The 26,602-nt window shown below is 39.1% G+C and overlaps 1 protein-coding gene across 2 annotated transcripts in view; it reads left to right on the top strand.

The window, feature by feature from the left end:
- Positions 1-17,219, top strand: part of LOC127148241 (uncharacterized) — a 60,234-nt gene extending 43,015 nt beyond the window's left edge. For both annotated transcript variants that reach the window (XM_051081635.1, XM_051081634.1), the window contains exons 2-3: positions 15,927-15,993; positions 16,617-17,219. In XM_051081635.1, coding sequence (XP_050937592.1) covers positions 16,622-17,215 — 594 coding nt within the window. In that variant the 5' untranslated portion in view covers positions 15,927-15,993; positions 16,617-16,621 and the 3' untranslated portion in view covers positions 17,216-17,219. The remainder of the gene's footprint in view (positions 1-15,926; positions 15,994-16,616) is intronic.
- Positions 17,220-26,602: the final 9,383 nt, after the last annotated feature.

The following is a 26,602-nucleotide window of genomic DNA, read 5'->3' as shown; positions in this document are numbered from 1 at the left end:
TTTTTGGGATGAACCCCAGGAGTTCTTCCACTTTGTCCATTTTCTTTACTTGAAATGCTTTTGCAATAGTTTTTTCATGCTCGATAGACTTTCGCCACTTTTTGGAAACAACGTCCATCTTTTCGATCGTTTTTGGATGTACCTAAATCCTCCCTCCAACGACCGCGTTTTTGGACCTCTAATTTGTGTAAATGTCTAACGAACCATGTTGGGAATGTAGACTAAAGTAATTGGAGTTAAAATCGCAAAGCTCGAAATGTTTAAGATGAACACAAAACAAAGAAACTGTTGACTGAGCAGTTTTGACTCTTAGAAAAGAAACTTAGTGTTGGGCATTGTCGTTGGACTTTTTTTGGGACGAACCTCAGGAGTTCTTCCACTTGGCCAATTTTCTTTGCTTGAAATGCATTTCCAATAGTTTTTTCATGCTCGACAGACTTTCGTCACTGTTTGGAAACAACGTCCATCTTCTCGACCGTTTTCGGATGTACCTAAACCTCCCACCAACGACCGCGTTTTCCGTCCTCTAATTTGTGTAAATGTCTAACGGACCATGTCGGGGATGTAGACTAAAGTAAATGGAGTTTAAATCCCAAAGCACGAAATGCTTAAGACGAACACAAAACAAAGAAATATTTGACGGACCAGTTTTGACCCTATAAAAGAAACTGAGTCCTAGGCATTGTCGTTGGACAGTTTTTGGACGAACACCAGGAATTCATCCACTAGGCCCATTTTCTTTGCTTGAAATGCATTTCCAATAGTTTTTCATGCCCGACAGACTTTCGCCACTTTTTGGAAACAACGTCCATCTTTTCGACCGTTTTCGGATGTACCTAAATCCTCCCTCCAACGATCGCGTTTTCCGAACTCTAATTTGTGTAAATGTCTAATGGACCATGTCGAGGATGTAGACTAAAGTAAATGGAGTTTTAATCCCAAATCTCGAAATGCTTAAGACGAACACAAAACAAAAAAATATTTGACGGACCAGTTTTGACCCCTATAAAGGAAACTGAGTCCTAGGCATTGTCGTTGGACTTTTTTCGGACGAACACCAGGAGTTCGTCCACTTGGCCCATTTTCTTTTCTTGAAATGAATTTCCAATAGTTTTTTCATGCTCGACAGACTTTTGCCACTTTTTGGAAACAACGTCTATCTTTTCGACTGTTTTTGGATGTACGTAAATCCTCCTTCCAACGATCGCATTTTCCGACTTCTAATTTTTGTAAATGTCTAACAGACCATGTTGGGGATGTAGACTAAAATAATGGGAGTTTAAATCCTAAATCTCGAAATGCTTAAGACGAACACAAAACAAAGAAATATTTGACGAACCAGTTTTGACCCCTATAAAAGAAACTGAGTCCTAGGCATTATCATTGGACTTTTTTTGGGACGAACCCCAGGAGTTCTTCCACTTGGCCCATTTTCTTTGCTTGAAATGCATTTCCAATAGTTTTTTCATGCTCGATAGATATTCGTCACTGTTTGGAAACAACGTCCATCTTTTCGACCGATTTCGGATGTACCTAAAACCTCCCTCCAACGACCGCGTTTTTCGACCTCTAATTTTTGTAAATGTCTAACGGACCATGTCGAGAATGTAGACTAAAGTAATTAGGGTTTAAATCCCAAAGCTCGAAATGCTTAAGATGAACACAAAACAAAGAAACCGTTGACGGACCATTTTTCACCCCTAAAAAAGAAACTTAGTCCCGGGCATTGTCGTTGGACTTTTTTTGGGAGGAACACCAGGAGTTCGTCCATTTGGCCCATTTTCTTTCCTAGAAATTCATTTCCAATAGTTTTTTAATGCTCGACAGACTTTTGCCACTTTTTGAAAACAACGTCCATCTTTTCGACCGTTTTCGGATGTACCTAAATCCTCCCTCCAACGACCGCATTTTTCGACCTCTAATTTGTTGAAATGTGTAACGAACCATGTCGGGAATGTCGACTAAATTAATTGGAGTTTAAATTCCAAAGCTCAAAATGCTTAAGACAAACACAAAACAAAGAAACCGTTCACGAACCTGAGTCCCGGGCATTGTCGTTAGACTTTTTTTGGGACGAACACCAGGAGTTCGTCCATTTGGCCCATTTTCTTTGCTGGATATGCATCCAATTGTTCTTTGATGCTCGACAGACTTTCGACTCTTTTTGAAAACATCGTCCATCTTTACGATCATTTTCGTTTCACCTAAATCCTCCCACCAACGACCGCGTTTCCTGATATCTACTTTGTTTAAAAATCTAATGGACCAAATCGGGAATGTAGACTAAATTAGTTGGATTTTATATCCCTAAGGTCGAAATGCTTAATACGAACACAAAACAAAGAAACCGTTGACGGACCACTTTTGACCCCTAGAAAAAAAACTAAGTCCCTGGAAATGTCGTTGGACTTTTTTTGGGACGAACACAAGGAGTTCGTCCACTTGGCCCAGTTTCTGTGCTGGAAATGCATTGCCAATAGTTCTTTCATGCTCGACAGACTTTCGCCACTTTTTGGAAACATCGTCCATCTTTTCCACCATTTTTGGATGCACCTAAATCCTTCCTCCAACGACCGTATTTTTTGTCCTCTTATTTGTGTAAATGTCTAACGAACCATGTCGGGAATATAGACTAACGTAATCGAAATTTAAATCCCTAAGCTCGAAATGCTTATGACGAACACAAATCAAAGAAACCATTGATGGACCACATTAGACCCCTACAAAAACAACTGAGTCCCGGGCATTGTCGTTTTTCCATGCTCGGTAGAATTTCGCCACATTTTGGAAACACCATTCATCTTTACGATCATTTTCGGTTGCACCTAAATCATCCCTCCAATGACCTCATTTCCCGACCTCTACTTTGTGCAAATGTCTAACGGACCATGTCAAGATAGTAGACGAAAGTAATTCGAGTTTATATCCTAAAGCTCAAAATGCTTAAGACAAACACAAAACAAAGAAACCGTTGATGGACCAGTTTTGACCCCTAGAAAAGAAACCGAGTCCCAGGCATTGTCGTTGGACTTTTTTTGGGACGAACACCAGGAGTTCATCCACTTGCCCAATTTTCTTTGCTGGAAATGCATTTTCAATAGTTTTTTCATGCTCGACAGACTTTTGCCACTTTTTGGAAACACGTCCATCTTTACGATCGTTTTCGGTTGCACCTAAGCTCGAAATGCTTATGAAGAACACCAGGAGTTCATCCACTTGACTCATTTTCCTTTACGAAATGCATTTCCAATAGGTTTTTCATGCTTGACAGACTTTTGCCACTTTGTGGAAACATCGTCCATCTTTTCGACCATTTTTTGAAGCACCTAAATCTTCCCTCGAATGACCGCATTTTTCGTCCTCTAATTTGTGTAAATGTGTAACGAATCATGTCGGGAATATAGTCTAAAGTAATTGGAATTTAAATCCCTAAGCTCGAAATGCTTATGACAAACACAAAACAAAGAAACCATTGACGGACCACCTTAGACCCCTAGAAAAACAACTGAGTCTCGGGCATTGTCGTTCGACTTCTTTTGGGACGAACACCAAGAGTTCGTTCACTTGGCCCATTTTCTATGCTGGAAATGCATTTCCAATTTTTTTTCCATGCTCGGCAGAATTTTGCCACTTTTTGGAAACATCGTTCATTTTTACGATCTATTTCGTGTGCAACTAAATCATCCCTCCAATGACCACGTTTCCCGAACTCTACTTTGTCTAAATATCTAACTGACCATGTCGGGAATGTAGACTAAAGTAATTGGAGTTTATATCCTAAAGCTCGAAATGCTTAAGACGAACACAAAACAAAGAAACCGTTGACGGACCAGTTTTGACCCCTAGAAAAGAATTTGTCCCGGGCATTGTCGTTAGACTTTTTTTGGGACGAACACCAGGAATTCGTCCACTTGGTCCATTTTCTTTGCTGGAAATGCATTATCAATAGTATTTTCACGCTCAACAGACTTTCGCCACTTTTTGAAAACATCGTCCATCTTTACAATAGTTTTCGGTTGCACCTAAATCCTCTCTCCAACGACCGCGTTTCCCGACCTCTACTTTGTTTAAATGTCCAACGGACAATGGCGGGAATGTAGACTAAATTAATTGGAGTTTATATCCCTAAGCTCGAAATGCTTAAAACGAACACAAAACAAAGAATTCGTTGACAGATCACTTTTGCCCCTAGAAGAAAAACTGAGTCCCGGGCATTGTCGTTGGACTTTTTTTTGGACAAACACCAAGAATTCGTCCATTTGGCCCATTTTCTTTGCTGGATATGCATTTCCAATTTTTCTTTGAGGCTCGATAGACTTTCGGCACATTTTGAAAACATCGTCCATCTTTACGATCGTTTTCGGTTGGTCCTAAATCCTCCCTTCAACGATCGCATTTCCCGACCGCTACTTTGTGTGAATGTCTAACGGACCATCTCAAGAATGTAGACTAAATTAATTGGAGTTTATATCCCTAAGCTGGAAATGCTTAATATGAACACAAAACAAATAAACCGTTGACGGACCACTTTTGACCCCTAGAAAAAAAATTGAGTCCCTTGAAATGTTGTTGGACTTTTTTTGGACCGAACACCAGGAGTTCGTCCACTTGGCCCATTTTCTTTGCTGGAAATGCATTCCCAATAGTTCTTTCATGCTCGACAGATTTTCGCCACTTTTTGGAAACATTTCCATCTTTACGACCGTTTTCGGATTCACCTAAATCATCTCTCCAACGACCGCGTTTCCCGACCTCTACTTTGTGTAAATGCGTAACCGACCATGTCGGGAATGTAAACTAAATTAATTGTACTTTATATCCGTAAGCTCGAAATGCTTAATACAAACACAAAATGAAGAAACAGTTGACGAACCATTTTTGACCCCTAGAAAAATACTGAGTCTCGCACATTTTCGTTGGACTTTTTTTGGGACGAGCACCAGGAGTTCGTCCACTTGGCTCATTTTCTTTTCTGGAAATGCATTTCCAATAGTTCTTTCCTGCTCGACAGACTTTTGCCACATTTTGGAAAGAACGTCCATCTTTTCCACCGTTTTCAAATGTACCTAAATCCTCCCTCTAACGACCGCGCTTTCCGACCTCTAATTTGTGTAAATGACCTCTAATTTGTGTAAGCTCGAAATGCTTAAGATGAACACAAAACAAAGAAACCGTTGAAATACCAGTTTTGAACCGTAGAAAAGAAACTAAGTCCCGGGCTTTGTCATTGGACTTTTTTTAGGACGAACACCAGGAGTTCATCCACTTGGCCCATTTTCTTTGCTGGAAATGCATTTCCAATTGTTTTTTCATACTCGACAAACTTTCACCACTTTTTGGAAACATCGTTCATCTTTTCGATCGTTGTCCGTTGCACCTATATCCTCCATCCAACGACTGCGTTTCCTGACTTCTACTTTGTGTAAATGTCTAACGGACAATGTCGGGAATGTAGACTAAATTAATTGGAGTTTATATCGCTAAGCTCGAAATTCTTAATACGAACACAATAACGAAACCGTTGACGAACCATTTTTGACCCCTATAACAAAAATTGAGTCCCCGGCATTGTCGTTGGACTTGTTTTGGGACGAACATCAGGAGTTCGTCCATTTGATCCATTTTCTTTACTCAAAATTCATTTCCAATAGTTTTTTCATGCTCGACAGAGTTTCGTCACTTTTTGGAAACATCGCCAATCTTTTCGATCGTTTTTGGATGCACCTAAATCCTCCCTCCAACGATCCCATTTCCCGACCTATAATTTGTTGAAATGTGTAAGTGAGCATGTCGGGAATGTAGACTAAAGTAATTGGAGTTTAAATCCCAAAGCTCGGAATGCCAAATACCAACACATAACAAAGAAACAGTTGACTGACCGCTTTTGACCCCTAGAAAAACAACTGAGTCCCGAGCATTGTCGTTGGACTTTTTTTGAAACGAACTCTAAGAGTTCGTCCAATTGGACCATTTTCTTTGCTGGAGATTCATTTCCAACAGTTTTTTCATGCTCGACAGACTTTCGGCACTTGTTGGAAACATCGTCCATCTTTACGATCGTTTTTGGTTGCACCTAAATCTTCCCTTCAACGATCCCATTTCCTGACCTATACTTTGTTGAAATGTGTAACGGAGCATGTAGGGAATGTAGACTAGAGTAATTGGAGTTTAAATCCCAAAGCTCGAAATGCATAAGACGAACACAAAACAAAGAAACCGTTGATAGATCACTTTTGCCCCTAGAAAAACAACTGAGTCCCGGGCATTGTCGTAGGACTTTTTTAGGATGAACATCAGGACTTCGTCCACTTGGCCAATTTTCTTTGCTCAAAATTCATTTCCAATAGTTTTTTCATGCTCGACAGACTTTTGCAACTTTTTGGAAACATCGCCAATCTTTTTTAAAATTTTCGGATGCACCTAAATCCCGACCTATAATTTGTTGAAATGTGTAATGGAGCATGTCAGGAATGTAGACTATAGTAATTGGAGTTTAAAACCCAAAGCTCGGAATGCCTAATACCAACACAAAATAAAGAAACCGTTGAAGGATCACTTTTGATCCCTAAAAAAAACTGAGTCTCGGGCATTGTCTTTGGACTTTTTATGAAACGAACACTAGGAGTTCGTCCAATTGGCCCATTTTCTTCGCGGTAAATTCATTTCCAATACTTTTTTCATGCCCGACAGACTTTCGCCACTTGTTGGAAACATCGTCCATCTTTAAGATCGTTTTCGGTTGCACCTAAATCCTCCTTCCAACGACCCCATTTCCTGATCTATAATTTGTGTAAATGACGTATGGAATATGTTTGGAATGTAAACTAAAGTAATTGGAGTTTATATCCCTAAGCTCGAAATGCTTAATACGAACACCAAACAAAGAAACCATTGACGGACCACTTTTGACCCTAAGAAAAAAAACTGAATCCCGTGCATTATCGATGGATTTTTTTTGGGACGAACACCACAAGTTCGTCCACTTGGCCCATACTCTTTGCCGGAAATCCATTTCCAATAGTTCTTTTATGCTCGACAGACATTCGCCACTTGTTGGAAACATCGTCCATCTTTACAATCGTTTTCGGTTGCACCTAAATCCTCCCTCCAACGATCCCATTTCCTGACCTATAATTTATGTAAATTACTAACGGACTATGTCGGGAATGTAGATTAAAGTAATTGGATTTTATATCCCTAAGCTCGAAATGCTTAATACGAACACCAAACAAAGAAACCATTGACGGGCCACTTTTGACCCCTAGAAAAAAACTGAGGCCCGGGTATTCTCATTGGACTTTTTCTAGGACGAACACCTGGAATTCATCCACTTGGCCCTTTTTTTTGCTGGCAATGCATCTCCAATAGTTTTTTTATGCTCGACAGACATTCGCCACTTTTTGGTTACATCGTCTATCTTTACGATCGTTTTCGGTTGCTCCTAAATCCTCCCTCCAAAGACCGCGTTTCCCAACAGCTACTTTGTGTCAATGTCTAACGGACCATGTCAGGAATGTAGACTAAAGTAATTGGAGTTTAAATTCCAAAGCTTGTAATGCTTAAGAAGAAGACAAAACAAAGAAACTGTTGACGGACCAGTTTTGACCTCTAGAAAAGAAACTGAGTCCCGGGCATTATCGTTGGACTTTTTTTGAAACGAACACAAGGAGTTCATCCAATTGGCTTGTTTCCTTTGCTGGAAGTTCATTTCCAATAGTTTTTTCATGCTCGACAGACTTTCACCACTTTTTGGAAACATCGTCCATCTTTACGATCGTTTACGGTTGCACCTAAATCCTTCCTCCAACGATCCCATTTTCTGACCTATAATTTGTGTAAATGTCTGACGGACCATGTCGGGAATGTAAACTAAAGTAATTAGAGCTTGTATCCCTAAGCTCGAAATGCTTAATACGAACACAAAACAAAAAAACCATTGACGGACCAGTTTTGACCCATAGAAAATAAACTGAGTCCCGGCTATTGTCGTTGGACTTTTTTGGAACGAACACCAGAAGTTCGTCCACTTGGCCTATTTTCTTTGCTGGAAATGCATTTCCAATATTTTTTTCATGCTCGACAGACTTTCACCACTTTTTGGAAACATCGTCCATCTTTTCGAACGTTTTCCGTTGTACCTATATCCTCCCTCCAACGACTGTGTTTCCCGACTTCTACTTTGTGTAAATGTCCAACAGACAATGTCGAGAATGTAGACTAAATTAACTGGAGTTTATATCCTTAAGCTCGAAATGCTTAATACGAACACAAAACAAAGAAACCGTTGATGGACCACTTTTGACCTCTAGAAAAAAAACTGAGTCCCCTTCATTGTCGATGGATTTTTTTTGGGACGAACACCACGAGTTCTTCCACTTGGCCCATTTTCTTTGCTGGAAATCCATTTCCAATAGTTTTTTCATGCTCAACAGACTTTTGCCTCTTGTTGGAAACATCGTCCATCTTTTCGAACGTTTTTCATTGTACCTATATCCTCCCTCCAACGACTGCGTTTCTCAACCTCTACTTTGTGTAAATGTCTAACAGACAATGTCGAGAATGTAGACTAAATTAATTGGAGTTTATATCCATAAGCTCGAAATGCTTAATACGAACACAAAATAAAGAAACCGTTGATGGACCACTTTTGGCCCCTAGAAAAAAAACTGAGTCCCGTGCATTGTCGATGGATTTTTTTTGGGACGAACACCACGAGTTCTTCCACTTGGCCCATTTTCTTTGCTGGAAATCCATTTCCAATAGTTTTTTCATGCTCAACAGACTTTTGCCTCTTGTTGGAAACATCGTCCATCTTTACGATCGTTTTCGGTCGCACCTAAATCCTCCCTCCAACGATCCCATTTTCTGGCCTATAATTTATGTAAATTACTAACGGACTATGTCGGAAATGTAGACTAAAGTAATTGGAGTTTATATCCCTAAGCTCGAAATGCTCAATACGAACACCAAACAAAGAAACCATTGACGGTCTACTTTTGACCCCTTGAAAAAAACTGAGCTCCGGGCATTGTCGTTGGACTTTTTCTGAGACGAACACCTGGAGTTCATCCACTTGGCCCTTTTTTTGCTGGAAATGCATCCACAATAGTTTTTTTTTTGGTCGAATGACATTCGCCACTTTTTGGATACATCGTCCATCTTTATGATCGTTTCCGGTTGCTCCTAAATCCTTCCTCCAACGACCGCGTTTCCCGACCCCTACTTTGTGTCAATGTCTAATGAACCATGTCAGAAATGTAGACTAAAGTAATTGGAGTTTAAATTCCAAAGCTTGAAATGCTTAAGACAAACACAAAACAAAGAAACAGTTGACGGACCAGATTTGACCCCTAGAAAAGAAACTGAGTCCCGGGCATTGTCGTTGGACTTTTTTTGGGACGAACACCAGGAGTTCATCCACTTGGCCCATTTTCTTAGTTGGAAATTCATTTCCAATAGTTTTTTCATGCTCGACAGACTTTTGCCACTTTATGAAAACATCGTCCATCTTTACGATCAATTTCGGTTGCACTTAAATCCTCCCTTCAACAATACCACTTCCTGACCTATAATTTGTTGAAATGTGTAATGGAGCATGTAGGTAATGTAGACTAAAGTAATTGGTGTTTAAATCCCAAAGCTCGAAATGCTTAAGACGAACACAAAACAAAGAAACCGTTGATAGACCACTTTTGGCCCCTAGAAAAAAAACTGAGTCCCGGGCATTGTCGTTGGACTTTTTTTCGGACAAACACAAGGAGTTCGTCCACCTGGCCCATTTTCTTCGCTGGAAATGCTTTTCCAATAGTTTTTTTATTTCTCGACAGACTTTCGCCACTTTTTGGAAACATCGGCCATCTTTACAATCGTTTTCGATTGTACCTATATCCTCCCTCCAACGACTGCGTTTCCCGACCTCTAGTTTGTGTAAATGTCTAACAAAAAATGTCGGGAATGTAGACTATATTAATTGGAGTTTATATCCCTGAGCTCGAAATGCTTAATATGAACACCAAACAAAGAAACCGTTGATGCACCATGTCTGACCCCTATAAAACAAACTGAGTCCCGGGCATTCTCGTTGGACTTTTTTTGGGACGAACACCAAGAGTTCATTCACTTGACCCATTTTCTTTGCTGGAAATTCATTTCCAATAGTTTTTTCGTTCTCGACAGACCATCGCCACTTTTTGGAAATATCTTCCAACTTTACGATCGTTTTCGGTTGCACCTAAATCTTTCCTCCAACGACCGCGTTGCCCGACCTCTACTTTGTGTCAATGTTTAATGGACAATGTCTGGAATGTCAACTAAATTAATTGGAGTTTATATCCTTAAGCTTGAAATGCTTAATACGAACACAAAACAAAGGAACCGTTGACGGACCACTTCTGACCCCTAGAAAACAAACTTAGTCTCGAGCATTGTCGTTGGACTTTGTTTGGGATGAACACCAGGAGTTTGTCCACTTGGCCCATTTTTTTTTGCAGGAAACGCATTTCCAATAGTTTTTTCATGCTCGACAGACTTTCGTCACTTTTTAGAAACATCGTCCATCTTTACGATCGTTTTCGGTTGAACCTAAAGCCTCTCTCCAACGACTGCGTTTTCCGACCTCTACTTTGTGTCAATGTCTAACGGAAAATGTGGGGAATGTAGACTAAATGAATTGAAGTTTATATCCCTATGATCAAAATGCTTAATACAGACACAAAATAAAAAACCGTTGACGGACCACTTTTGACTCCTAGAAAAATACTGAGTCCCGGGCATTGTCGTTGGACTTTTTTTAGGACGAACACCAGGAGTTCATCCACTTGACCCATTTTCTTTGTAGGAAATGCATTTCCAATAGTTTTTTCATGTTCGACAGACTTTCGTCACTTTTTGGAAACATCGTCCATCTTTACGATCGTTTTCGGTTGAACCTAAAGCCTCCCTCCAACGACTACGTTTCCCGACCTACAATTTGTTGAAATGTGTTACGGAGCATGTCGGGAACGTAGACTATAGTAATTGGAGTTTATATCCCAAAGCTCGAAATGCTGAATACGAACGCAAAACAAAGAAACCGTTGACGGACCACTTTTGACCCCTAGAAAAAAAAACTGAATCCCGGGCATTCTCGTTGGACTTTTTTTGGACGAACACCAGAAGATCGTTCACTTGGCCCATTTTCATTGCTGGAAATTCATTTCCAATAGTTTTTTCGTGCTCGACAGACCATCGCCACTTTTTGGAAACATCGTCCAACTTTACGATCGTTTTCAGTTGCTCCTAAATCCTTCCTCCAACGACTGTGTTTCCCGACCTCTACTTTGTGTCAATGTCTAACGAACAATGTCTGGAATGTCAACTAAATTTATTGGAGTTTATATCGTTAAGCTCGAAATACTTAACACAACAAAAAACAAAGGAACCATTGACGGACAAGTTTTGACCCCTAGAAAAAAAACTGAGTCTTGGGCATTGTCATTGAACTTTTTTTGGGATGAACACCAGGAGTTCGTCCACTTGGCCCATTTTCTTTGCTGGAAATGCATTTCCAATAGTTTTTTCATGCTCGACAGACTTTCACCACTTTTTGGAAACATGGTCCATCTTTACGATCTTTTTCGGATGCACCTAAATTCTCTCTCCAACGACCGCGTTTCCCGACCTCTAATTTGTTTAAATGTCTAACGGACCATGTGGGGAATGTAGAGTAAATTAATTGGTGTTTAAATCCCTAATCTCATAATGCTTAAACGAACACAAAACAAAGAAACCGTTGACGGACCACTTTTGACTCCTAGAAAAAAACGGAGTTCCAGGCATTGTCGTTGGACTTTTTCGGGGACGAACAGTAGGAGTTTGTCCACTTGGCCCATTTTTTTTTTGCTGAAAAAGCATTTCCAACAGTTAAATCATGCTTGAAAGACTTTCGCCACTTTTTGGAAACATCGTCCATTAGTAAGATCGTTTTCGGATGCACCTAAATCCTCCCTCCAACGATCCCATTTCCTGACCTATAATTTGTTGAAATCTATAACTGACCATGTCGGGAATGTAAACTAAAGTAATTGGAGTTTATATCCTTAAGCTCGAAATGTTTAATACGAACACAAAACAAAGAAACCGTTGATGGTATACTTTTAAGCCCTAGAAAAAAACTGAGTCCCGGACATTCCCGTTGCACTTTTTTTGGGACGAACAACAGGAGTTCCTCCACCTGGCCCATTTTCTTTGCTGGAAATGGATTTCCAATCGTTTTCATGCTCAACAGACTTTCGCCACTTTTTGGAAACATCGTCCATCTTCACGATCGTCTTTGAATGCACTTAAATCCTCCCTCCAATGATCGTGTTTCCCGATCGCTAATTTGTGTAAATGTCTAACGGACCATGTCAGGAATGTAGATTAAATTAATTGGTGTTTATATCCCTAAACTCGAAATGCTTAATCCGAACACAAAACAAAGAAACCGTTGATAGACCACTTTTGACCCCTAGAAAAAAAACTGAGTCTCGGGCATTCTCGTTGGACTTTTTTTTGTACGAACACCAGGAGTTCCCCCACTTGGCCCATTTTCTTTGCTCAAAATGAATTTCCAATAGTTTTTTCATGCTCGATAGACTTCGCCACTTTTTGGAAACATCGTCCGTCTTTATGATCGTTTTCGGATGCACTTAAATTTTCCCTCCAGCGACCGCGTTTCCTGACCTTTAATTTGTCCAAATGTCTAACGGCCATGTCAGGAATGTACAGTATATTAATTAGAGTTTAAATCCCTAAGCTTGAAATGCTTAATATGAACACAAAACAAAGAAACCGTTGATGGTATACTTTTGAACCCTAGAAAAAAGACTGAGTCCCGGGCATTCTCGTTGGACTTTTTTTGGGACGAACACCAGGAGATCCTCCACTTGGCCCATTTTCTTTGCTGGAAATGCATTCCAATAGTTTTTTTGTGCTCAACGGACTTTCGCCACTTTTTGGAAACATCGTTCATCTTTACGATCGTATTCGGATCCACCTAATTCCTCCGTCCAATTATCGTGTTTCCCGACCTCTAATTTGTGTAAATGTCTAACGGACCATGTTAGGAATGTAGACTAAATTAATTGGAGTTTATATCCTTAAGCTCGAAATGCTTAATACAAACACAAAACAAAGAAACTGTTGACTTACCACTTTTGAACTCTAAAAAAAAACTATCCCGGGCATTCTCGTTGGACTTTTTTTGGCACGAACACCAGGAGTTCCTCCACTTGGCCCATTTTCTTTGCTGGATATGGATTTCCAATAGTTTTTTCATGCTCGACTAACTTTCGCCACTTTTTGGAAACATCGTCCATCTTTTCGTCCGTTTTCGGATGTACCTAAATCCTCCCTCCAAAGATCCAAATTCATGACCTATAATTTGTTCAAATGTGTAATTGACGATGTCGAGAATGTAGACTAAAGTAATTGGAGTTTAAATCCCATAGATCGAAATGCTCAATAAGAACACAAAACAAAGAAACTAGTGACTTACCACTTTTGAACCCTAGAAAAAAACCGAATCCCGGGCATTCTCGTTGGACTATTTTTGGGACGAACACCAAGAGTTCGTCCACCTGGCCCATTTTTTTTTTTGCTGGAAATGCATTTCCAATAGTTTTTTCATGCTCAACGGACTTTTGACCCTTTTTGGAAACATCGTCCATCCTTTCGTCCGATTTCGGATGCACCTAAATCCTCCCTCCAAAGATCCCATTTCCTAAACTATAATTTGCCTAAATGAGTAACGGACCATGTGGGGAATGTAGACTAAATTAATTGGAGTTTATATCCGTAAGTTCGAAATGCTTAATACGAATACAAAACGCAAAGAAACCGTTGGCGGACCACTTTTAACAACTAGACATAAAATAGAGTCCCTGGCATTATCGTTGGACTTTTTTTGGGACAAACACCAAGAGTCCCTCCACTTGGCCCATTTTTTTTGCTGGAAATGGTTTTCCAATAGTTTTTTCATGCTCGACTAACTTTTGCCACTTTTTGGAAACATCGTCCATCTTCTCGTCTGTTTTTGGATGTGCCTAAATCCTCCCTCCAACGATCCCATTTCCTGACCTATAATTTGTTCAAATGTGTAACTAACCATGTCGGTAATGTAGACTAAAGTAATTGGAGTTTAAATCTGAAAGATGGAAATGATTAATAAGAACACAAAACAAAGAAACTGTTAACTTAGCACTTTTGAACACTACAAAAAAACTTAGTCATAGGCATTCTCGTTGGACTTTTTTGGGACGAACACCAGGAGTTCCTCTCACTTGGCCCATTTTCTTTGTTGGAAAAGCATTTCCAATAGTTTTGTCATGCTCGACAGACTTTCGCCACTTTTTGGAAACATCGTCCATCTTTTCGTCCGTTTTCGGATGCACCTAAATCCTCCCTCCAAGGATCCCATTTCCCGACTTATAATTTGTTCAAATGTGTAACTGACCATGTTGGGAATGTAGACTAAAGTAATTGGAATTTAAATCCCAAAGATCGAAATGCTCAATAAGAACACAAAATGAATAAACTGTTGACTTATCACTTTTGAACCCTAGAAAAAAACTGAGTCTGAGGCATTCTCGTTGGACTTTTTTTCGAACGAACACCAGGAGTTCGGCCGCTTGGCCAATTTTCTTTGCTGGAAATGCATTTCCAATAGTTCTTTCATGCTCGACAAACTTTCACCACTTTTTAGAAACATCGTCCATCTTTTCGTCCGTTTCCGGATGCACCTAAATCCTCCCTCCAACGACCCCATTTTCTGACCTATAATTTGTTCAAATGTGTAACAGACCATGTCGGGAATGTAGACTAAAGTAATTGGAGTTTAAATCCTAAAAATCGAAATGCTTAATAAGAACACAAAACAAAGTAACTGTTCACGGACCATTTTTGACCCCTAGAAAAAAACTAAGTTCCAGGTAATGTCGTTGGACATTTTTAGGAGTGTTCGTCCACTTGGCCAATTTTCTTTGCTGGAAATGCATTTCCAATAGTTTTTTAATGCTCGACAGACTTTCGCCACTTTTTGGAAACATCGTCCATCTTTACGATCGTTTTCGGATGCACCTAGACCAAGGATCTAGCCCAAGATTGTGAGTGACAAAACAAACTTTCAAATATTTTCCATAACTGTTATTATGATTGAATGCGATAAATGTTTATTTACGAAGCCATGAAAGGTATTTGAATTTCATGACTATTTTCAAGTATACATTTGGAGACTAGATTTCTTAAAGAAATTTATGCTAGCACGTAGATATTAAATGTTTGGAAAGTATTTAAACCACAATATTTTAAGCAAAGCATGAATTAGTATGAAGTTTTGTTTTAAGAACTACAATTTTCCACGAAAGAGCTGAGTAAAGTTCGAGCTTTGTGTAAAATTTATAACCAGACATGTTTTAATATTTTATGATGATTTATGAAATTTTCATTAACTACATGACTGAGATTTTGAGCCTGAGGCTAGAGATTACCGTGTGCACACTGGTTAGATTTCGTTGTTGACGTTGAGTGTACTCCGTAACAACGATGTTGTCGTGAGTGCTGGGCGGGCCCCACTACGACAAAGACGATGGGAGTGCTGGGCGGGCCCCACTACATCGTAGTGCTTGTAAACGTTGTTGTACTAGGTGTACCCTACACAACGTAGATTCGTCATGTTAGTTAAAATGCTTCGATATACTTGATATGCCTTGCTAGATTTCAATGATGAACATGCTGAGTATTTAAGGAAGCTATTCTTACTATTACACATTTACATTTACGACTGGTATAAACAGATTTATATGTGTAAAGTTTTCACGTGCTCTTATCTTTAAATTCATAGTTTTAAACTGAGTCACTCACTGAGCTTCATAGCTCACCCTTTCCAAAATGTTTTACCCATTTTCCAGGTAGAGATCGACTTCCCGGTGCCTGATAGACTGCCTTAGTCTGCGGAAGCTTCATTATCGATTGCCAGTACGTGTTTTGAGTTGGGCATAAAGTCTGTTGTGTTGTGATGTATTCACACCCTTGTATGTTATAGATACTCCACAGTTTGTATAAGCTTTAGGAGCTGTAGTTGTGTAAATTTTGTTGGTTATATTTTGATTAAGGTGTCTTTATGTTTACTCGTGAAATTGGTAAATTTTGAGGTACACTTCATGTATGTGTTTGACTAGCTGTGTTTGACTAGCCTAGGATCCGATGTGTTTTGTGGAATGTACAATAGTTTATATACTAGATTGGCAAGTTCATCACATGAAAGTTTTAAGCAGAGTCGACAGATACAGGTACAGAATAACGTTGTTCGTCGGCTTCACGCCATCTTTCGGTCTAAGGTAGCAAGTAGTCCGGGAGGGGGTGTGACAACTTGGTATCAGAGCAGTTTGCTCCATGGGAATTAAGGTAGAGCGGTTAGCTCTAAGAAGAAACTGGAAAGTAAATAATTGAACGTCAAGTTAGCTTAAAGGGAACTAGTGGAGTATGGTCTAGGTAAGGGTAGAAGTGAGTCCAATTATTATTAATACGTGAGTAGACATTTAGTATCATGCATTTGAGTTAAGTATTTATAGTATGTCTAATGTGTTGACATATTATAGGAGTCATGCCACCACGTACTGGTAGACGACGCCGGCAGAATCAGGACGGGATGCAAGGTCCTACCCAAGGTCCATCTGTAGGGGAATCTAGTACCCTAGGAATTCGAGGTGGTGCAGGAAACAAGCAGTTTGCGAGAACAACACAGGAAATAGGAAGGACAAATAGAGCAGAGCCTAGTGATCCAGAAAAGGCATACGGAATTGAACGGCTGAAGAAGTTAGGGGCTACAGTGTTTGAAGGTTCCACAGATCCAGCTGATGCAGAGAACTGGTTGAATATGCTTGAAAAGTGTTTTGATGTGATGAATTGTCCTGAGGAGCGAAAGGTTAGATTGGCCACATTTTTGTTGCAAAAAGAGGTTGAAGGATGGTGGAAATCTATATTAGCAAGACGCAGTGATGCACGTGCTTTAGACTGGCAGACTTTTAGAGGCATATTCGAAGATAAGTATTATCCCAGCACATACTGCGAAGCCAAGAGGGATGAATTTCTGGGGTTGAAACAAGGATCACTTTCAGTGGCTGAGTATGAGAGGAAGTATACCGAGCTTTCACGGTATGCTGACGTTATTATAGCTTCTGAGAGTGACAGGTGCTGAAGGTTTGAAAGAGGGTTGCGTTTTGAAACACGTACCCCAGTTACAGCCATTGCTAAGTGGACGAATTTCTCTTAGTTAGTGGAGACTGCTCTTCGTGTGGAGCAGAGTATAACAGAAAAGAAATCGGCAGTGGAGCTTAGTCGTGGGACTTCAACAGCTAGTGGATTTAGAGGTCGTGAGCAGCGGAGGTTCACGCCTGGGATAAATATTTCAAGCCGTCAAGATTTTAAGAATCGCTCTGGAGGCCAAGCATCGAGGAACGTGAGTTATGGTAGTGTTTTTCAGAGACAGAGCCAGAGAATACCTAGTCAACCCATTAGATCAACAGTAAGATCGCAACCAGGTCAGGAGTCCATTGCTAGTACCGTCAGGCGAATACCATGCACGAGTTGTGGCAGGAACCATCGGGGTCAGTGTTTGGTAGGTGCCGGTGTATGTTACCAGTGCGGACAGCCAGGACATTTCAAGAAAGATTGTCCGCAGTTGAACATGACAGTTCAGAGAGATCAGGGAGTTAGGTCCCAAACAATTGAGCAATCGAGAGTTTCAGTGGTTCCAACAGAGGGCACCAGTGGTGCAAGGCAAAAGGGAGTTGTTGGAAGACCGAGGCAACAGGGAAAAGTCTATGCTATGACTCAACAAGAAGTAGAGGATGCACCAGACGTTATTACTGGTATGATTCTTATTTGTAATGTACATGCAGATGTTTTATTTGATCCAGGTGCTACGCATTCCTTTGTTTCTAGTATATTTCTGACTAAGTTGAATAGGATCCTAGAGCCTTTATCTGAGGGGTTAGCTATATACACTCCAGTTGGTGACGTTTTACTTGTTAATGAGGTGTTACGTAATTGTGAAGTTTTAGTAGAAGGTATCAGTTTGCTAGTGGACTTGCTACCACTAGAGTTGCAGAGGTTAGATGTAATTTTGGGAATGGATTTCTTATTTGCTCATTATGCATCTATGGATTGCCATAGGAAGGAAGTGGTTTTCAGAAAACCAGGCTTTGCTGAAGTGGTTTTTAGAGGAATGAGGAAGGCTGTTTCTAGAAGTCTAATCTCAGTTTTGAAAGCCGAGAAATTACTGAGGAAGGGTTGCACAGTGTTTCTTGCACACATCGTAGTAGTGCAGAGAGAAAAACTAAAGCCAGAAGATGTTCCTGTGGTGAAAGAGTTTCTTGATGTATTTCCAGATGATCTGTCAGGTTTGCCACCTGATAGAGAGATTGAGTTCACCATTGAATTATTACCAGGAACAGCACCTATTTCACAGGCCCCGTATAGAATGGCTCCAAGCGAGCTAAAAGAATTGAAGATGCAGTTACAGGAACTAGTTGACAAGGGATACATCAGGCCTAGTGTTTCGCCGTGGGGAGCACCAGTGCTTTTTGTGAAAAAGAAAGATGGTACCCTCATATTATGTATTGACTATAGACAGTTAAACAAGGTTACAATACGTAACAAGTATCCTTTACCACGCATCGATGACTTATTTGATCAACTAAGGGGAGCAACGTTGTTCTCTAAGATTGACTTAAGGTCAGGATACCACCAGTTGAAGGTTAGAGAATCAGATATTGCTAAGACAGCATTTAGAACGAGGTATGGGCATTATGAGTTTCGAGTTATGCCATTCGGTTTAACGAATGCGCCAGCAGTTTTCATGGATCTCATGAACAGGATCTTCCATCAGTATTTAGATCAGTTTGTGATTGTGTTCATTGATGATATATTAGTTTACTCAGTTGACAGAGAATCTCATGAGGAACATCTGAGGATTGTTCTACAGACTCTACGTGAAAAACAGTTATATGCTAAGTTCAGCAAATGTGAGTTCTGGTTGGAACAAGTAGTATTTTTGGGGCATGTAGTTTCAGCAAAAGGAGTTAGTGTCGATCCACAAAAAGTAGAAGCGGTTGTCAATTGGGAAAGACCAATTAGTGCGACAGAAGTACGTAGTTTCCTGGGTTTGGCAGGATACTATAGGCGTTTTATTGAGGATTTCTCTCGATTGGCATTGCCTTTGACCGCTTTGACAAGGAAGAATGTTAAGTTTGAGTGGTCAGATAAATGCGAGCAAAGTTTTCAGGAATTGAAGAAAAGACTAGTTACAGCACCTATTTTGGCACTTCCTGTAACAGGGAAGGACTATGTGATTTATTGTGATGCTTCAAGGCTAGGATTAGGTTGTGTGCTTATGCAAGATGGGAATGTAATAGCTTATGCTTCAAGGCAGTTGAAGAAGCATGAGTGTAATTACCCTACCCATGATCTTGAGCTAGCAGCAGTTGTTTTAGCACTAAAAATCTGGAGACACTATTTGTTCGGGGAAAAGTGCCATATTTTCACAGATCATAAAAGTCTGAAGTATATTTTTGATCAAAAAGAGCTAAATCTGAGACAAAGGCGATGGCTAGAACTGATTAAAGATTATGATTGTACTATAGAGTATCATCCAGGTAAGGCCAACGTAGTAGCAGATGCATTAAGTAGGAAGTCAAGACTTCCGAAGAGTGCCTTGTGTGGTATTCGAGTAGCTTTGTTGAATGAGTTAAGAGGTTCCAAGGCAGTAGTAACTACAGAGGATTCAGGAAGTCTCTTAGCTCAATTTCAGGTTCGGTGTTCTCTAGTAACTGAGATTGTAAGAAGACAGTCAGAAGACAGTAATTTACAGAAGAAGTTTGAGAAATCCAAGAAAGGCTTAGAGGTGGAGTTTGAGCTGAGAACAGATGGAGCCATTGTTAAACAAGGAAGATTATGTGTTCCGAATATTAGTGAGCTTAAGAATGCTATTCTAGAAGAAGCTCACAGTTCAGCTTACGCTATGCATCCAGGTAGCACCAAGATGTACAGAAGTTTAAAGAAGACTTATTGGTGGTCTGGAATGAAGCAAGAGATAGCTGAATATGTTGATAGATGTTTGATTTGTCAACAGGTTAAACCATTCAGACAGAGGCCAGGAGGATTTCTTAATCCTTTGCCAGTGCCAGAGTGGAAATGGGAGCATATTACTATGGATTTTCTATTTGGATTACCTCGTACATCCAGTGGACATGATGGTATATGGGTAATAGTAGACAGACTCACCAAGACGACACGATTTATACCGATTAAAATGACATCTACGTTAGACCAGCTAGCAAGATTATATGTTGATAAGATTGTGAGTCAGTATGGAGTACCAGTGTCCATAGTTTCAGATAGGGATCTGAGGTTTACTTCTAAATTTTGGCCTAGTTTACAGAAAGCAATGGGAACAGGGCTAAAGTTTAGTACATCATTTCATCCCCAAACAGATGGTCAGTCCGAGAGGACCATCCAAACTTTAGAGGACATGTTGAGAGCATGTGTCCTACAACTTAAAGGAAGTTGGGATACCCACTTGCCACTTATGGAGTTTGCTTATAATAATAACTATCAGTCTAGTATCGGTATGACACCATATGAAGCCTTATACGGGAGACCATGCAGAACTCCTGTGTGCTGGAATGAAGTGGGAGAGCGGAAGTTAGTAGGTCCTGAGTTGGTTCAGATTACGACAAACAATATTAAGTTGATCAGAGAAAATCTGAGGAAAGCCCAAGATGGACAGAAAAGTTATGCGGATAAGCGACGAAGAAACCTAGAATTCCAAGTTGGAGATCAAGTTTTCTTTAAATTATCTCCATGGCGAGGTGTTATTCGTTTCGGAAGAAAAGGTAAGTTAAGTCCTAGATATATTGGGCCATATCAGATAACGGAACGAGTTGGACCAGCAGCATATAGACTTGAGTTGCCAATAGAACTTGCACGAATACATGATGTTTTCCATGTATCCATGTTAAGAAAATATATACCAGATCCATCACATGTGTTGCAAGATCAATCAGTTGAATTAAAAGAAGATTTGAGTTATGTTGAAGATTCAGTTCAGATTCTCGACAGAAAGGAACAAGTTTTGAGAAACAAAACGATTCCACTCATAAAAGTTTTGTGGAGACATCATGGAGCGGAGGAGGCAACTTGGGAACCAGAATATCAGATGAAGAAGAGCTATCCAATACTTTTCAGTTAAGGACATTTTAAATTTCGAGGACGAAATTTTCTAAAGGGAAGGTAAGTTGTAAACCCGATATTTTCTTGGTTTAATTTCTTTAAATGTGGAAAAAAAAAGAAAAAAAAATGGAAATTAAGTGTAAATATAAATATATATATTTATATATTAAATAGTTTTATTAAATTAATTAAAGAAAAGAAAGAAAAGAAAGGACAAAAAGAAGAAAATGAGAAGAAAATTTCATTTTCTCTTTTCTTCTTCTTCTTCTCTTCCCTTCACCGCCAAGTTTGAAGACATCCAAGTTCCCTTTATTTTTTTTTTCTTTTTCCTTCTTCAATTTGCAGAGAACTTCTAAGAGAGAGTTTGGAAGAATAAGAGAAATTTTACTAGAATTTTTAGGTTGAAGAAGAGGAGGAGAACTCAAGCAAAGTGTATCAATGGCTGAATTTTAGTTCATTCTGCACATCACTGGTTTTTAATTCGGTTTGAACTCTTCAAAAGGAATTAAGAGGTGAGATTTACATTTACTGAAAGTTAACTCATTTTTAAACAAACTTTATGAAGAACGTTGGAGCAAATTCGGATTTTCATTTGGTGCTTTTTGATGAAGAAAACAGGGCAGTTGGTTTTCACTCGAAATCAGGAGGTCTCTGGTTTTTCTTGTATTTCAGAGTGTATCGGTGAAGTTAGAATTTCTATTTGGTATGGTTTGAAAGATTATTAAATTTACTACAACTTTCATGAAGAAATTGTAAACCAAAAACGACTAAACATTTGTTAAATTGTAGGAACAATTTAAAGAGGTCGTGTGCGCGCGATTCTGGAAGTGGTTCTGTTTTGAGGGTTATATGTGTTTATGCACGGGAAATCAGATTTATATGTCTTCAGGTAAGTTTTAGAGGATCTCAAAATGAAGAGTTGGATATAAAGAACACTCATTTTGGTTAATTATTGAGAAAGTTATAGTTCTTTGAAGTTTATGTTAGAAATCTGGAAATTTTAGAGAATTGTTGAAATAGGATTTTATTTCTTAAGCTTTGTTTTCGTGAGCGTCATCTTTGGTGCGACATGTTATGTATATCTTTAGGAAACCAGAATGTTTAAGGTTTTAATACTCGGTTGGGTTGTTGGCAGGCCGAGAAGAATTAAACCGAGCTTATAGACCAAGGATCTAGCCCAAGACTGTGAGTGACAAAACCAACTTTCAAATATTTTCCATAACTGTTATTATGATTGAATGCGATAAATGTTTATTTACGAAGCCATGAAAGGTATTTGAATTTCATGACTATTTTCAAGTATACATTTGGAGACTAGATTTCTTAAAGAAATTTATGCTAGCACGTAGATATTAAATGTTTGGAAAGAATTTAAACCACAATATTTTAAGCAAAGCATGAATTTGTATGAAGTTTTGTTTTAAGAACTACAATTTTCCACGAAAGAGCTGAGTAAAGTTCGAGCTTTGTGTAAAATTTATAAGCAGGCATGTTTTAATATTTTATGATGATTTATGAAATTTTCATTAACTACATGACTGAGATCTTGAGCCTGAGGCTAGAGATTACCGTGTGCACACTGGTTAGATTTCGTTGTTGACGTTGAGTGTACTCCGTAACAACGATGCTGTCGTGAGTGCTGGGCGGGCCCCACTACGACAAAGACGATGGGAGTGCTGGGCGGGCCCCACTACATCGTAGTGCTTGTAAACGTTGTTGTACTAGGTGTACCCTACACAACGTAGATTCGTCATGTTAGTTAAAATGCTTCGATATACTTGATATGCCTTGCTAGATTTCAATGATGAACATGCTGAGTATTTAAGGAAGCTATTCTTACTATTACACATTTACATTTACGACTTGTATAAACAGATTTATATGTGTAAAGTTTTCACGTGCTCTTATCTTTAAATTCATAGTTTTAAACTGAGTCACTCACTGAGCTCCATAGCTCACCCTTTCCAAAATGTTTTACCCATTTTCCAGGTAGAGATCGACTTCCCGGTGCCTGATAGACTGCCTTAGTCTGCGGAAGCTTCATTATCGATTACGAGTACGTGTTTTGAGTTGGGCATAAAGTCTGCTGTGTTGTGATGTATTCACACCCTTGTATGTTATAGATACTCCACAGTTTGTATAAGCTTTAGGAGCTGTAGGTGTGTAAATTTTGTTGGTTATATTTTGATTAAGGTGTCTTTAGGTTTACTCGTGAAATTGGTAAATTTTGAGGTACACTTCATGTATGTGTTTGACTAGCTGTGTTTGACTAGCCTAGGATCCGATGTGTTTTGTGGCATGTACAATAGTTTATATACTAGATTGGCAAGTTCATCACATGAAAGTTTTAAGCAGAGTCGACAGATACAGGTACAGAATAACGTTGTTCGTCGGCTTCACGCCATCTTTCGGTCTAAGGTAGCAGGTAGTCCGGGAGGGGGTGTGACAATATATATATATATATAATTAAAGGTTTTATTTTTAAAAAAGAAAAGAAAAGAAAAGAAAAGATAAAAGGAAAGAAAGAGGAAAGTGGGAGAGAAGAGAAAAGTTAATTGGTTTTCTTTCTCATTCTTCTTCCCCACCGCCAAACACATCTTCTCCATTTTCTTATTTCTTTGGGTCTTTAAACTTGAGATAGATGTTGAGGTAGAATCTGAGAAAGAAGAAGAAGAGGAAAGGGCTGAGAATTAAGGTGAAGAGATAAAGAAAATAATGAAGAGATAGATAGCCATGACAGAAGCTTCGTGTTTACAGACATCTTCTTGTTTTTTGCATCAATTTGAACACCACAAAAAGAATTAAGAGGTGAGGGTTACATTTAATGAAAGCTACTTCATTTTCAAACAAAATTTAAGAAGAAATCTTGAGCAAATTCGGATGTTCATTGGGTGATTGTGGATGAAGAAAACAGGGTAGCTTGTTTTAACGCGAATCCAGGAGGTCTCTAAATTTTCTTGTATTGCTGAGAGTAACGGTGGCGTTAGGATCTTAATTTGGTATGGTTGGAAAGCTTATTTCATTTACTACAACTTTTATGAAGAAATTGTGAGCTAAATATGATTAGAAGTAAGCTTAATTTCAGAAACAAGTCAGGGGATAGAAGAAGACTCCATTTTTGAACTCTCTCTGTTTTGGGCCATTTCTGTACCAATCTGTTAGGCATCGTATTTTCACTCCTTCTGATAAATTATAGAGGACATAAAAGTGAAGATTTTGACATAAATAACACTCATGTTTGTTAAGTATTGAGGAAGTTATAGTCATTTGAAATTTATGTTAAAAATCTGGAAAATGCAGAGAGTTGTTCAAATAGGATTTTATTTCTTAAGCTTTGCTTTCGTGAGCGTCATCTTTAGTGCGACATGTTATATATATCTTTAGAAAACCAGAATGTTTAGAGTTCTAATACTCGGTTAGGTTGTTGGCAGGCTGAGAAGAATTAAATCGAGCTTACAGACCAAGGATCTAGCCCAAGACTATGAGTGACAAAACCAATTTTGAAATATTTTCCATAACTGCTATTTATGATTGAATGCGATAAATGTTTTTTTACGAAGCCATGAAAGGTATTTGAATTTCATGAATATTTTTAAGTATACGTTTGGAAACTAGATTTCTTAATGAAATTTATGCTAGCACGTGGATATTAAATGTTTGGAAAGTATTTAAACCACAATGTTTTAAGCAAAGCATGAATTAGTAAGAAGTTTTGTTTTAAGAACTACAGTTTTCAACGAAAGAGCTGAGTAAAGTTTGAGCTTTGTGTAATATTTATAAGCAGGCATGTTTTAATATTTTTAGATGATTTATGAAATTTTCATTGACTAGGATCTTGAGCCTGAGGCTAGAGAATACCGTGTGCACACTGGTTAGATTTCGTTGTTGACGTTGAGTGTACTCCATGACAACGATGCTGTCGTGAGTGCTGGGCGGGCCCTACTACGACAAAGGCGATTGGAGTGCTAGGCAGGCCCCACTACATCGTAAAGCTTGTAAACATTGGTTGTACTGGGCGTGCCCTACACAACGTAGATTTGTCATGTTAGTTAAAATGTTTCGATATACTTGATATGCCTTGCTAGATTTGAATGACGTACATGCTGAGTATTTGAGAAAGCTATTCTTACTACTATACGTTTACATTTACGACTTGTATAAACAGATTTATATGTGTAAAGTTTTCAGATGCTCTTATCTTTAAATTTATAGTTTTAAACTGAGTCACTCACTGAGCTTTATAGCTCACCCTCTCCAAAATGTTTTACCCATTTTTCAAGTAGAGATCGAGTTCCCAGTGCCTGATAGACTGCCTTAGTCTGCTGAAGCTCTGTTATCGATTGCCAGTACGTGTTTCGAGTTGGGCATAGAGTTTGTTGTGTTATGTGTATACACCCTTGTATGTTATAGATACTCCACAGTTTGTATAAGCTTTAGGAGCTTCAGTTGTGTAAATTTTTGCTGGTTATGTTTTGGAAAACGTGTCTTTAATTTTACTTGTGAAATTAGTTATATCTGAGATACATTTTATGATGTATGTGATTAGTCTAGGATTCGCTGTGTTGTGTGCATGTATAATATTTTATATACTAGACTGGCAAGTTCATCACATTAATTTTTTAAGCAAAGTCGACAGATACAGGTAAAGAAAAGCGTTGTTTGTCGGCTTCACGCCATCTTTCGGTCTAAGCTAGTAGGTAGTCCGGAAGGGGGTGCGACAGTAAATCTGTAACGGACCATGTCAGGAATGTCGACTAAAGTCCTTGGAATATAAATCCTTAGACTCGATAAGCTTATGACGAAGACAAAACAAAGAAACCATTGACGGACCACTTTTGACCCAAAGAAAAAAATATGAGTCCTGGGCATTGTCGTTGGCCATTTTTTGGGAGAACACCAGGAGTTCATCCACTTGGCCCATTTTCTTTGGTGGAAACGCATTTCCAATAGTTTTTTCATGCTCGACAGACTTTCGCCACTTTTTGAAAACATCGTCCATCTTTTCGACCGTTTTCAGATGCACCTAAATCCTCCCTCCAACGAACGTGTTTCCTGACCTATAATTTGTGTAAATGTGTAATGGACCATGTCAAAAATGTAGACTAAAGTCCATGGAGTTTAAATCCTTAGGCTCGAAATGCTTATGACGAAGACAAAACAAAGAAACCGTTGTCGGACCACTTTTGACCCCAAGAAAAAAATCTGAGTCATGGGCATTGTCGTTGGCCTTTTTTTGGGACGAACACGAGGAGTTCATCCACTTGGCCCATTTTCTTTGGTGGAAATGCATTTCCAATAGTTTTTTCATGCTCGAAAGACTTTCGAAACATCGTCCATCTTTTCGACCGTTTTT

The sequence above is a fragment of the Cucumis melo genome, chromosome 2 (assembly GCF_025177605.1).
Source record: "Cucumis melo cultivar AY chromosome 2, USDA_Cmelo_AY_1.0, whole genome shotgun sequence".
Lineage (NCBI taxonomy): Eukaryota > Viridiplantae > Streptophyta > Magnoliopsida > Cucurbitales > Cucurbitaceae > Cucumis > Cucumis melo.
This window is presented reverse-complemented; position numbering and strand designations above follow the sequence as displayed.